This window comes from Triticum dicoccoides, chromosome 3A, assembly GCF_002162155.2.
Source record: "Triticum dicoccoides isolate Atlit2015 ecotype Zavitan chromosome 3A, WEW_v2.0, whole genome shotgun sequence".
NCBI lineage: Eukaryota > Viridiplantae > Streptophyta > Magnoliopsida > Poales > Poaceae > Triticum > Triticum dicoccoides.
The window spans coordinates 657,390,947-657,404,243 of NC_041384.1; the positions used below are offsets into that span (position 1 = coordinate 657,390,947).

At 43.7% G+C, this 13,297-nt stretch overlaps 2 protein-coding genes across 3 annotated transcripts; one reads left to right on the plus strand and one right to left on the minus strand.

Annotated features, from left to right (window-relative positions):
• Positions 1–6,542: 6,542 nt before the first annotated feature.
• LOC119269997 lies at positions 6,543–8,847 on the minus strand. 2 transcript variants are annotated; one of them, XM_037551938.1, is made up of 3 exons: positions 8,520–8,847; positions 7,459–7,583; positions 6,543–7,366 (listed from the first exon to the last, which is right to left on the minus strand). In XM_037551938.1, exons 1-3 carry the CDS (start codon positions 8,540–8,542, stop codon positions 6,939–6,941), a joined length of 576 nt encoding a protein of 191 aa, XP_037407835.1. In that variant the 5' UTR covers positions 8,543–8,847; the 3' UTR covers positions 6,543–6,938. The 2 variants fall into 2 exon arrangements, with proteins under 2 accessions (XP_037407835.1, XP_037407834.1); XM_037551937.1 differs by having other exon boundaries at positions 7,459–8,847.
• Positions 8,848–9,897: 1,050 nt separating this feature from the next.
• LOC119272577 lies at positions 9,898–11,078 on the plus strand. Its single transcript, XM_037554044.1, has 2 exons — positions 9,898–10,726; positions 10,829–11,078. Exons 1-2 carry the CDS (start codon positions 10,240–10,242, stop codon positions 10,873–10,875), a joined length of 534 nt encoding a protein of 177 aa, XP_037409941.1. The 5' UTR covers positions 9,898–10,239; the 3' UTR covers positions 10,876–11,078.
• The last annotated feature ends 2,219 nt before the right edge of the window (positions 11,079–13,297 follow it).

Consider the following 13,297-nt stretch of genomic DNA (forward strand, 5'->3'; position numbering starts at 1 on the left):
ATAACCAAGAGTGGAGACGGTGGAGACGAGGATGTGTTGCCGAAGTTCCTTCCCTTTGAGAGGAAGTATGTCTCCGTTGGAGCGGTGTGGAGGCACAATGCTCCCCAAGAAGCCACTAGAGCCACCGTATTCTCCTCACGCCCTCACACAATGCGAGATGCCGTGATTCCACTATTGGTGCCCTTGAAGGCGGCTACCGAACCTTTACAAACAAGGTTGGGGCTCTCTCCACAACTTAATTGGAGGCTCCCAACAAAACCATGAAGCTTCACCACAATGGAATATGGCTCCGAGGTGACCTCAACCGTCTAGGGTGCTCAAACACCCAAGAGTAACAAAATCCACACAAGAAAGTATGGGGGGACCAAATATCCTTTGGTGGAAGTGTAGATCTAGGTCTCCTCCTTCAATCCCTAGCAAATCAACAAGTTTGAGTGGCTAGAGAGAGAGATCGGGCAAGAGAGCTTGAAGGGCATCAATGGTGGAGTGAGAGAGGTCAAAGGTGGGAGTGGTAGGTGGGAGAAGCCCCCTTAAGTAGTCTCCCCACAATTCCAACCGTTACTGCGTTTTTGCATTGCAGCGGTACAACCGGTCCTCGTCCTGGTACAACCGGGACTCACGGTGTAACAACAGAACCCTACCAAGCGGTACAACCGGACAGGCGGGAGGTAGTACTGGCTAAGAAATATAACCGGACTAACCGCCTGGCTACCGCACAACCACCACATCAAAACAGGAGCTTGACCGGTACTTGTGTGGTGCCTGGCCGGAACAACCGCATGGCCTTGAGCTCTTGGGCGGCTAAGTTCTGAGCGGAAGAACTGCTCGGACCACCGGTGGTACCGGTCATCGTGGAACGACCGGACCAATCGGGCCACTACGGCCCAAGAACAGCATCAAACCAGAGGCGAGAGCGGTACTTGAGCGGTACATGGACGGAACCACCGCCCTAGCTGTTGCAGAGCATGGTGGCGGTACCACCGCCCGGAGGCAGCGGTACAACCGCTCGAGCAAAAGCTGGTGAGCGACAAGACCCAGCGGTACAACCGCTCCAGAGAGCGGTACAACTGCTGGGCAGAAACAGTGAGCAGGAAAGAGGGAAAGAGGCAAGGAAAACTCTCTCTCACACACACACCTGAGGAAGGCAAAGAGAGGGTGAGAAAAGTATACGTGAACTGATTCCCCCAGAGCTTCCTAATGAGGATTCCCTCTTGATAGTACAGGTACTCTACGACCAAAGAAAATAAAAACGTAGAGGACACGTCTTTGATCTTTTCCTTCGAGAGGTAATAGCAATCCGATGTAAGCCTAAGCATCGAGAACCTGAAACATATAGCACACGTTTAGACCACAAAGGGTTGTCATCATCATCCAAAACATAAAGTAGGGAAATGCCCTTTCAGTTACTACTGTTAGTTATGCACTTGAGTGATGGGTCTGTAGGATAATAAGATCATCAACTCTGCTACACAGGGTCTATAGGATAATGCTGATCAAAATATTGATATGTTAGGACTAGTTTCCTAGTGCAAATGCACTAAGAAAAATCATGCGCCAATTGACATTTATGCTAGCTAGCTATATTCAGTTGGTAGGTGCTCGTACTTAAACTGCACATTTAAAATTTAAGCTTTGGTAGTGTTATCTATTTAGTCTGATTTATACACTGCATTCCCAAGCTGAAATATTTTTTGTAACTGAAATATATAGTCTGAGTTTCATTCAGTTATTTGTCACTTTTTAACTGAATATCTTTTTGTAACTGAAATATATGTGTACTTACAGTGCATATTCGCATTGTATCAGAATCTTAGTCCTTTTATCCTGTATTGTCTGAGATTATGCTTCCTCTCCATTTATTCATTATATCTATATGCCTTGCTGATGCTCATTTCTATCGCTGTAGGATAATGAGATGTTGAAGCGGCAGAGTGAATCCATGAGACTGTAGTGCAATTGCACCGTTCCATTGAATATTACTCAGGAATAAGGACATTTCAATGGCAGATTAGCTCTATTTTTCCTTTTCATTTTTCTTACTATTGGAGTGAGGACATGTAGAAAGAGAAATTGTGTGGTAGCAGATATGGCAACTGTGTGATAGTAGAATCAGGAATAAAGAATATGGCAACTGTGTGATAGTGACATTTTTCCATCACTATTGTTTCTCAGAATTGTATGCATAAAATGGAATTGGTTGATTTTTTTTTAATCCTAAATAGTTAGTAGTAGCGTGGGAACAAATTGAGCGCTACTAGTATTTAGGATACTAGTAGCGCTGGTATTATAAGCACGCTACTACTACTTCGTTAGTAGTAGCACGGTTCTGTAATAGCAGTAGCGCGGGTGTCACACACGCTACTACTCTGCCCGTGCTACTACTATCTATTAGCTATAGCGCGATACTAGTAGCGCGGGTACCCGCGCTGCTAGTAGCCATTTTACCCGCGCTGCTAGTAGCCTTTCTCCTAGTAGTGCAAGGCTGAGAATGATCTGCTTGATAAAGGGATCGAACCAGAGACAATGAACTGGCCAGACCGTTGCCGGACTTGGTTCTTTGGGGCTGGCGGAACCATGGACCCTGTATCAGGGAAATGCGTTTGGATGGACGAGCAAATGAACATACCAGTCAAGAAGCTAAAGCACTATATCGATGTAGCGCAACAAGGGACGTTCATTTCAGACAGAGAGAACGACGAGCTCACAATGGCCCTCGGGAATCCTGAGCACCCTGGATAGACACGAGGCACGCCAGGCTCTGTTCCGTGGAAGGCTGGTTTTCCGGACGCAAGCGGTTACAAATGCCAGGAGAGGAGGAAAAAAATGCAGCAGACCCAAATGCAGGCGCTGCACGCAAGGGTGCAAGCGATAGAGGAGAAGCAAATCGCAGCAAACGAACTGCCGAAGCTTCCCCCGAAGCTACCCGCCATCTCAGCGGAGAAGCGGCGTGGCTTCCACCGAGCTGCTTCAGCCGGAGCATGTCTTGACGGCTCCTGCCAGCTATCCCGTGGATGCTATCATGGAGTCTCAAAATTGCCACCTTATGACGCAATGGATGAATTTGAAGGTCAAGGCGGCTGTTGGCTTTGTTTTTCCTACAGAACCCGGCGCAACTTTTCACTGCCGGCCGATTCCAGAAGGATATGCTAGGGTGATGATGGATGGAATAACATAGGGATTTGAGGACCTCCAGCTTGACCATCCTACCGGTGAAGGGGAGACTCGGTTGGGTTCTACTCTGAAGACTCCATGCCTATGGTGGAAGGAGCTCATCAACCTTCCGAACTGGACGCCTCCGCCTCCTCCTCCTCCTCCGGTGAGTCAGGGCACTCTGCCTCCTCCACTGCCTCCTCCTCCGGCGAGTGACGATCAGGGCATTCGGCCTCCTTCTCCGGCGCGTGGCGGCACTCCGCCTCCTTCTCCGCCTGCGCCGGCGCGCCCGAGCAGCCAACCTCCTCCTTCTCCGCCTCGTCAGCAAGGGCATAAGAGACCCGCCGCCGCTTCGGCTGCTCCGGCGCGTCGTAGTCCTTCTCCTCCTCCTCGTAAGCAAGGAAAGAAGACAGCCGCAGCCGCTCCGTCTGCTCTGCCGGCGTCTAGTAGTACAGCCAGAGGCGGGAGGCAATACAGATTCGGTCCTTCTCTGAAGACTCCAGAGAAGTTACCATACGAGAGGATCCCGGAGGAGAACGCCGACATCGCGCGAGCCGAAGTGAGGAACTTCTTTGAAGGGGTGAAAGCAAAGAAACATCCACCTCCGGAGGAGAAGGTAGATCCGGTGAAAGCGAAGCGCACTCTGGCTACCCTGAAAAAACCAGCAAAGTCTCCGCCGAAAGGCAACTATGAGCGCATTATTGAAAAGTCATTTATCGAAGCGGAGCGGTCGGGAAGTACTGTCAGTGATCAAAGGCTAAAAGAACGACGAGCTGGGAAAAAATTCCCCAGCTCGGCGAACAAGCGAACCAATCATGCCCCCCGCTCAAGGTGCCTACTAATGATCCAAGGATGGTGCCCGGTTATAGCAATCTTGGAGATTACCTGCCTGACAATGTACATTATGAGTTCTTGGAGGTGGAGGAACACAGATACGAGTACGGGAAGCCTCTCGTCAAAGATGAAAGATCTCTAACAACGACGATGCGAAGATTCCATGATTGGTACATGAAAGCCTGCAGAGAGTCTGGGGGGAGGAATACTTTGCCGCTGAGAGTTAGAGATGAGCATGACCTCGTTGGAATTGAACTGTTGAATGTTCCATTTGAGGAGTTCTTCCAGTTTTTCAATCAAAAGGCCCTCGATAAAGCAACGGTCACTTGCTACTGTCTGTAAGTAGTACTACTTCTGTCATTAAGTCTCTCTATATAGGTCAACTCTTTCATTGCATGTATTTATAATTATCCTCACTATATTATGCAGATTGAAGATCGCCAAATTGAAGAGAAGACAAATCGGTGATATTGGGTTCATTAACACAAATCTCGTAGATGCAACTGAGGTTAAATATCGTGCCGACGATACCGAGGCCAACTTGCTATGATCGTTGGTAATAAATGAAAACAAAGATATAATACTCTTTCCTTACAACTTCAAGTGAGTGTTAATGTCTTGTACATATTCGGTTTCCCTTATTAGTCCAGGTTATAGTAATGTAATTGATGAGTTATGCATGCGTGCGCAGTTTTCACTATATTCTCCTAGAGATTAAGCTTGAGCAGGGACTAGTAACCGTCTTAGACTCGAGACGAAAAGATCCCCAGGACTATGCGGACATGACTCAAATGCTCGAGAAGTAAGTTAAATCGATCATTATCCACCATATCAGCAACTTTGTTCATTTCCTGATATATCAAGTAATTGTTTTCTTTGTCTGGTAGGGTTTGGAGAAAATTCATCAAAAAAGCTCCGGGACTGCCGAAGAAGCTGCAATTTAGACACCCGAAAGTAAGTACTATAGTAACATGTTCCGCGCATCTCCTAGTGATTCAAGCGCTAGTTTGATTGACCTCTATTTCTTGTAAAGTGGTTGTGGCAGGAACAAGGGAATGATTATTGTGGATACTACGTTTGTGAGTCCATCCGCCACACGACCTATGAATGAAGGTATTCTGACGAACAATATGAAGGGCGTAAGCAATAATATTCACAATTTTATTTTATTATCATCATTTGTGTTGAGTTTCATTTATTCATATATATATATATATGTGTGTGTGTATTGACCCCCTTCTTCAAATTAGATCTTTAGGATGCGGGATGAACTCCTAGCACCAGCTCGTATGCGAACAATTCAAGAGGTATTGGCGGCATTCTTCCTTGACCACGTGATCGCTGAAGACGGAGAATAATATGTGAATCCTGTGTTCGTATATAATTAGGAGATTATATTGTAAGAGATAATTATTGCATATATGTAGCCGGTAGTGTCAGATAGATATACGAGAACTTGTTGTTCGACTAATCTCTCGGAGAAGGAGAGGTGGTCGATACCACTTCTCTCTGTATGCATATATGTTCATGACGATCTTTTATTTCCTTCGTTTGCTTACTAGCTAGCTAGCGTGTCTAGTCCTCTCTATACGTATATAGTACGTAGCGTCGACCAAGTACGGACATATGAGATGACACTTCTCTCTATTAATTAGCTAGCTAACACAATATATGAAACACCTAAATTATCTCCCAACCCCCCCCCCCCTTCAAAAAATAAAATAAAAACCTTAGCCCCTGAAATGCTGACGCGTGGATGCCTATTGGTTCCGGTTGGTGACGGTTGGTGCCATCAACCGGGACCAAAGGCAAAAAAAACCCTCAACCCCTGAAATGCTGACGCGTGGATGCCTATTGATCTCGGTTGGTGTCACCAACCGGGACCAAAGGCCCCTCCTGCCTGGCCTCGGCGCACCGGCCACATGAAGACCCATCTGTCCCAATTTCTGTTTAAACCGGAATTAAAAGGCCAGGGCATTAATAACGACCCTTTAGTCCCCGTTCAAAAACCGGGACAAAAGGCTCTTACCAACCGGGACAGAAGACCCTTTTTCTACTAGTGTAGAAAAAAAGACCATATGTTTCGAGAGAGAAAGTGCGAAGCACTGGTTCTGAATGCAGATAATATGGGCATAATCAACATGGGAGGACGATGCCATCTTCGCAACTGCCAGCCAAACTAGTCATTCGACTCATTCAGTGAAGCACCCGGAGCTACTTGCTCAAACATACTATAACATGCGCCATGCAAAATCAACAAGGAAGGGTTCCAAGTGTTCAACTCCATAATTACTCCCTCCATTCCACAATGTAGTGCTTCCTCTATCCACATACTCCAACTTTGACCGTAAATTTAACTACCAAGACCGATTGCGGCGGGAGCAAAAATTATATCAGTGAATTCGTATTCGAAAGAAGTTTTCAATTATATAATTTTTTCTTCCGCCGCAATTAGTCTCGTTGGTTAAATTTATGGTCAAAGTTGGATCTCAGGAAGCACGGATGCACTATATTTTGGAATGGAAGGAGTATGTTTTATAATACTAAGATAGAGCACGTACAGCGGTACAGGGGAAATTCCAATTAAAGTTCAACACTGCAAGGTTCCAGGCATAAGTAGCAACAGACACTGGCATAAACTCATCAATCCCAGGGGCATCTATATACTCCCTCCATTCCACAATGTAGTGCTTCTTCTATTCTCGTGTTTCAACTTTGACCGTAAATTTAACTAACAAGACCGATTGCGGCGGGAGCAAAAGTTATATCAGTGAATTCGTATTCGAAACAAGTTTTCAATTATACAATTATTTCTCCCGCCGCAGTCGGTCTCGTTGGTTAAATTTATAGTCAAAATTAGACCTCGGGAAGTGCGGGCTTACTATATTTTGGAATGGAGGGAATATATCGATATAACACACTGATGGAAGCTAATATAGATACTAATTCACCACTCAGGACGACTGCTGTGCTTTGCGTTGTGCCTTGCCATTAAGGGCCGCAGTGCGAAGACCCCTTTGTATCAGGCGCATCTGTTCTTCCCAGTCGTCCTCGTCGGCGCCGCCGTCATGACCCCCTTGTGTTTTGCGCCTCTTCTCCTCGTTCCACTCGTCGAACATAGATGGTTCGACCACGATTCCGTGTACTTTGCTCCTCTCTTCCTTGGTAAAGTCAGCATATCGGTATGGCTTGTACCGGGCTTCACCCGGCCGTGACGCGGCATTGAGCTCGTTCACCCGCTTGACACACCCCTTGAACAGCTCGTAGCGCCGTGCCTTCTCCTCCTCGTTCTTGTATCTGCGTTTGTGCACCACCATCCACTCCTCGAACCTCTTCTTCATGGCTCTCTCCTCCGGGTCCTCCTCGGCGGTGGGCTTCTGAGCTGCAGTTGCAAACCAGGCAAAAGGCTTGTGGGCTAAGTAACAATTAAACGAGGCAGGAGATCTAAATTGATAAGGCAGATCCATTTCATACCAACTGGCAGTGGCCCCTCTGGATTCGTTTTGAGGTAGTACCATATGCCTCCAGCAAACACAGGTAAGGAACCCAGGGAGATAACAGTGCCAAGTGACAAGCCTTTGACTTGGCCAGTGGGCGACCTGCAAAGAACAAACGGTTGCGTAAATGGAAAATGAACTGCAGACTCTGTTATTCCAAATAACCAAGAATTTATCTTCCGAACACTAGAATACCTTGCCTTGGTGAACTGCAGCATGACACATTTTGTTGTTAGACTTGATAGTGCAAAACAATTTTAAACTGCATTTGGCTCCCGGGTAATAGCATTATATTTTAGCAGCAGAGATATTCAGGAGCCACCAATTGCAATCAACGACTCCTAGGCAATAGCTATGCCAAACTGACAGCTAGATCTAGCATCTCCAATTCATGGAAATCATTGTAGTTGTAGAGAGGAGAGTGATGACAGTGTTGATGAGCCATTTGCTCAGAGAAAACTGTTGCAATTATAATGTGATCAAATGGTCAAAATGTTAATTACCACAAGTTAATATGGGCCCATTAATCAATTTCGGGATTAATACCAATTAAATGGCAATTAACAAATCGGGCCCGTGATTGGGGGGCTGAATTAACGCTAATATGGTTAAGGTCCCACTGTCAAAGCCAACGCATTGTATAAGGAGCAGACTTGCACATACGCATCAGTCCATCGCATTAGCCATCGTCTACTCCGAAAATCACTCTTTTTCCAATCAGGAGAGCACGGCTCATTGACGTGAAGACTTTCCATTACTCCGGCGAGTTGCCGGAGACGTTGTCGAGTTCTTCGTCCTCTCTAGACCCGAGATGGCATCACCAAACGGAGGTATAATCAATCTACTGCTCCTAATTTCCGCATCAGATCAAATTGTGTTCATGCATATTAGATACGATCTGATTAGCAGTTGAATAATCTCAGTAGTTATTTCTAACATCTGGTATCAGAGGCCGGTTGGATCTAATTACATGAACCGATTTGGTATTCCGCAGTAGACTAATCCTACTGAGCAAACGAATTGATCTTGTCAACTTGCCTGAAAATCGTGCATTTAGGCATCGCCAGCGCACCTCAGGGTGGTGGGTGGTGCTCCTGCCGCTGTGTGCCTCAGGGTGGTGCTGCTGTCGTTGAGCACATCAGGCCGTGCTCGCGCCGTCACGCATCAGGAGCCGCTGCGCACCTCAGGCCCCGCCGCCGCCGCGCGCCTAAGATCGGTGCTCCCGCAGCAGCGCGCTTCATCAGGGTGGAGCTCCCGCCGCCGCCGCCGCGCGCGATGCCTTAGCGCCGAACCCCGGCGCATCAGTGCCGTTCCCGCATGGATAACTCACTCCCTTAACTGCCGCTTATCAGATCCTGTTTTCTCCTATGAGTAGCGGCGGCGCTGTAGGAAAGCTAACTCGGTTAGGGATTCAGTATTATGCGTATGTCATGGGCTTTGCATATAACTGGGCCGCACGGGGCATAATTTCTGTTAAACGACTTGGCGATGGCAGTAGGCAGCGAAATGACAAAGTTGACTAGTATAGCCCAGTAACCCTGTACTAGTATGCGCAACTCATTTAGTGCAGAGCCTTTTTGAATTATGTTTATTACTTATGAAACAGTAGGTGGGTGTTTAGTTATTTGTATGATTCAGTATATTTTATGAATACTTTCCCCCCTCCTGGATGCTGCTTCATACAATTACTTCCTTAGCATGTGCACTGCTGTACTTTTGATAGGTTGCACATGAATTAGTTCTGTTTGCTGCTGGTCATTAGTTAATTGCTACTGCTTTAGTTAGGCAGCGGTGCATGATTCATGGGCTACACTGACGTCTCCTCCGCTGCACAAGTTACGCTGCCATTTAACCAGCCAATGTTTATTCTTTTGTTATAATTAAATATGCTGATTAAATTGCACGGTTGATTGTTTTTAGTGTGTGCATTCAGAAATTATTTATGAGCATCAATGTTGAATTAGAATGGAACCAACGAGAAATTTTGGTTTAACACTGCTGTATATTCTCACGATAATTGTGATGATTAATTTAGTACTGCATGGCTACATACTGACCAACGTTGTATGTGGTCATGATTATTTTCCGACCTTTTATCTAAGGCTACTACATATCTTGGGATAATCACAATAATTAATTTGTATGACACATGATTATATTCTAACAGAAGTTGATTATGATCATGATTTCTAGAATTAATTTCCCAATAAAGATATTTCATTTTGTTCCTTTTCGTTACTGCCCAACGGTGTTGCGAATAAGGATTCTATTAAATTTGAAATGCTATTAATCAGACCAGCGTAGGATTAATATCATGCACTAAGTTTCCTTATATATGGATATTTTCATAATTCGTATTTTTGATATCCATGTTATTTATGTTTTATTCAGCTTTGAACCCATCAGTTATTTCCGGGCTCCTGAACTCAATTGAGCACCTCAATGGGACTAACTTTCCTACCTGGAAGGAGCAGATTTTGATTAACCTTGGTGTCATGGACCTTGATTATGCACTTAGGGAAAAAGCTCCAGTTCCTTTGTCCTTTGATGATGAAAACCTTGCCGAGAGAACTAAGGTTTATGAGGCTAATAAGGAGAAGTGGGAGTGCTCCAATCGCTTGTCTATCATGATCATGAAAATCACAATTACTCTGGGATTAGGGGAGCAATCTCTGATTCTGAATGTGCTAAGACTTATCTAGCGTCGGTGGAGGAGCAATTTAAAGGCTCAACAAAAGTCTACGCTAGTACGTTGATCATGAAAATGCTCACCACTAAGTATGATGGTAAAAGCGGCATGAGAGAACATATCATGACTATGAATGATATGGCCGCAAAATTAAAGGGCATGGACATGGAGATTTCTGAGGGCTTTCTGGTTCACTTCATTATTACTTCTCTCCCTATGGAGTATGGTCCCTTCAAAATTAATTATAATACTCAGAAGGAGAAGTGGACCATGAGTGAGCTCACAACTATGTGCGTTCAAGAAGAAGAGCGGCTTAAGGTTGAAAGGATAGATTATGCTCATCTTACTTCCATAAACTTAGGGAAAAGAAAGTCTCAGGGTGATGGGAAACCTAAGAAGAAGATGAACTTCTCTAATATTGATGCAAGCAAGCTAGGGAACTCTGGCACCAAGGACATCGCTACAGAGCCTGAGGGTCCTAAGTGTCGTTTCTGCAAGGAAGATGGGCATGTCATGAAAGAATGTGATGGCTTTAAGGCATGGCTTGCTAAGAAGGGTAATGAATCAATTTCCTAAGTTTCGAAATAATTTATTTATTTTCCCCTAAATAAAGATGAGTTGACTCAAGTGCCACTTGCACATTTTGAACTCATTTCAGGGATTCCATTCCGTGAGGACACTGAAAAAGATGGATCAAAGCCTTAGATTTCCAAGTGGCAAGGAGACTGATGAACAAGGATTAGTATTTCTCCTTGAGTATTGGTGATTGTTCATCCTCCGTCGTAATAATACTCTTATGTTCCTAGCATGAGGGACCTTATTTTGTTTCTCTATGATATGATGGATTTGTTATTTTGCGAACAAATATTGTGTTATTAAGAGTTGTCATGATGGTTCTGGTTGTGTTATCTCTTGTGAATCCTTGATGCGTATTATGAGTGCTCATCGAAATGATGACACTATTATCTAAGCCATATTTTGAAGGGGAGAATTAAACACTCTCATTAAGAGACACCTTCATCTACTTGCCTTACCTGATTTAGGCCACACTATTGGTTATATTAAAGGAAATAAGTAAAGAAAACTAATAAATGAGTTCTTTATGGTACTTAGGATTTGGAATTAATACGCCAAAATGTGTTCCATTCCCTATTGGTTATATTACTCTTTTATTACCTTCGTCCCTAACTATTTGCATGAGCCCATGTTCTAGAAGAACAACGTTTTCAATATTGTTACCCGATGTTGTTCACCACTGTCAAACACTCTTAATCTTTATAGAATGTTTGCACCAGTGGGAGCTATATACAAAAGGGGAATGGAAAACTAAAGTTGTTGGGTTCATAGAGGAAATAAGAAGGGAGTTGCATTTACGCTAAGATGAGTGGGAGCTAGTACATCATGTTATGTACTTTATGGTATCGTATAAAATTAGTTTTCCACTACTAAGCCTACTATCTAAGTTGACAACAATGCAATTTTGAATTTTAGATATGTTGTGATACAACCAGGCAAGCCTCGTGGCTTAACAATTTTACCTGGACTTATACTGGTACACTACATAACTAATATTTTTGTGCGATAAGTAATCCGCGCATTAGTTCACTAGCAGCAACAATTAAGTGAGTATCATGTTGTGAACTATATTGTCCAAGACCAAATATTAAAATTCAGCATATATGTACTAAGTGCATGATAGCTGATCCCCTAACTAAAGGCTTACCACTAATATTGCTAGCATAAGTATAACTCAAGGCCTCTAATTGTCAGGATAATTATATAAATGAGATCTCAAATTTTGATCTGGACAATAAGAAAGTTTGTTTCGCTAAACAAGTGCACATGATGATTAATAAAGAAACAAACTACTAGGACCATAAGTAGGGAGTATGCCTGCATGCACATACAAACTCCCAACCATGAATAATTATCCGTGTCAAGATGGAGTATTGTGCTATAGATAATGGGGTTCTAGTAATAACTATTCGATTACTATGAATACATTACCTTGGTATGGTATTTTGTCGAGATATGCACTAATGATGATTAACCATTCGATCAAGTGGGAGAATGTTGCGATTATAATGTGATCAAATGGTCAAAATGTTAATTACCACAAGTTAATATGGGCCCATTAATCAATTTCGGGATTAATACCAATTAAATGGCAATTAACAAATCGGGCCCGTGATTGGGGGGCTGAATTAATGCTAATATGGTTAAGGTCCCACGGTCAAAGCCAACACATTATATAAGGAGAAGACTTGCACATACACATCAGTCCATGGCATTAGCCATCGTCTACTCCGAAAATCACTCTTTTTCCAATCAGGAGAGCACGGCTCATTGACGTGAAGACTTTCCATTACTCCGGCGAGTTGCCGGAGATGTTGTCGAGTTCTTCGTCCTCTCTAGACCCGAGATGGCATCACCAAACGGAGGTATAATCAATCTACTGCTCCTAATTTCCGCATCAAATCAAATTGTGTTCATGCATATTAGATACGATCTGATTAGCAGTTGAATAATCTCAGTAGTTATTTCTAACAAAAACAACGTTCGGTTACATCATTGTTCTTTAGAACCAATTTTCTTTATCTTTACCTACTAATAAAGCGACTATCGCTTCTGGTCGTCCGTCATTAAAATTACCCTTCAAGTTACTAAAAATTACCCACCAATGCCATCCATAAGTGGGAAAACAATTCGTTTTTTATTTCTTAACTCGTCACCGATAGCTCTTGGTTCATCTAAGGAAACGCCCTTACACAACACAAGCCAACAAACCAGCCTACTGGCCTGGGTGTTTCTCCACCATCCAGGAGACCTGGGTTCGAAACCCGGTCATCCTCATTTTTGTAGTTTTTTTTTCGCGAATTTCAGTTGGCGTAGTATAGAGCTATTTCGCCAACTGTCGCTTAACAGATGGTCTACAAGGTATAATACGGTCAAAATATTCTCTTTTAATTTTTTTTTGCAGATTCAAGTATGTTTTAAATATTTATATCTTTCAAACCCCAACTTCAAATTTAGCATGCTAGATATGAAAATCGCCCAGAAAATTTTGTAGATTCTAAATATAATGTTATCTTCCATGTTAATTATTTTTAAAATTATTTTTGTGTTG

Bases quoted from the DNA above. Each gene is read 5' to 3' on its own strand.
- LOC119269997 (XM_037551937.1), bottom strand. From the start codon at position 7,699: ATGCTGCAGTTCACCAAGGCAAGGTATTCTAGTGTTCGGAAGATAAAT. The intron at 7,367-7,458 runs GTATGAAATGGA...TTGCAACTGCAG, and splicing joins AGAGGGGCCACTGCCAGTTG to CTCAGAAGCCCACCGCCGAG.
- LOC119272577 (XM_037554044.1), top strand. From the start codon at position 10,240: ATGAAAATGCTCACCACTAAGTATGATGGTAAAAGCGGCATGAGAGAA. The intron at 10,727-10,828 runs GTAATGAATCAA...AACTCATTTCAG, and splicing joins GGCATGGCTTGCTAAGAAGG to GGATTCCATTCCGTGAGGAC.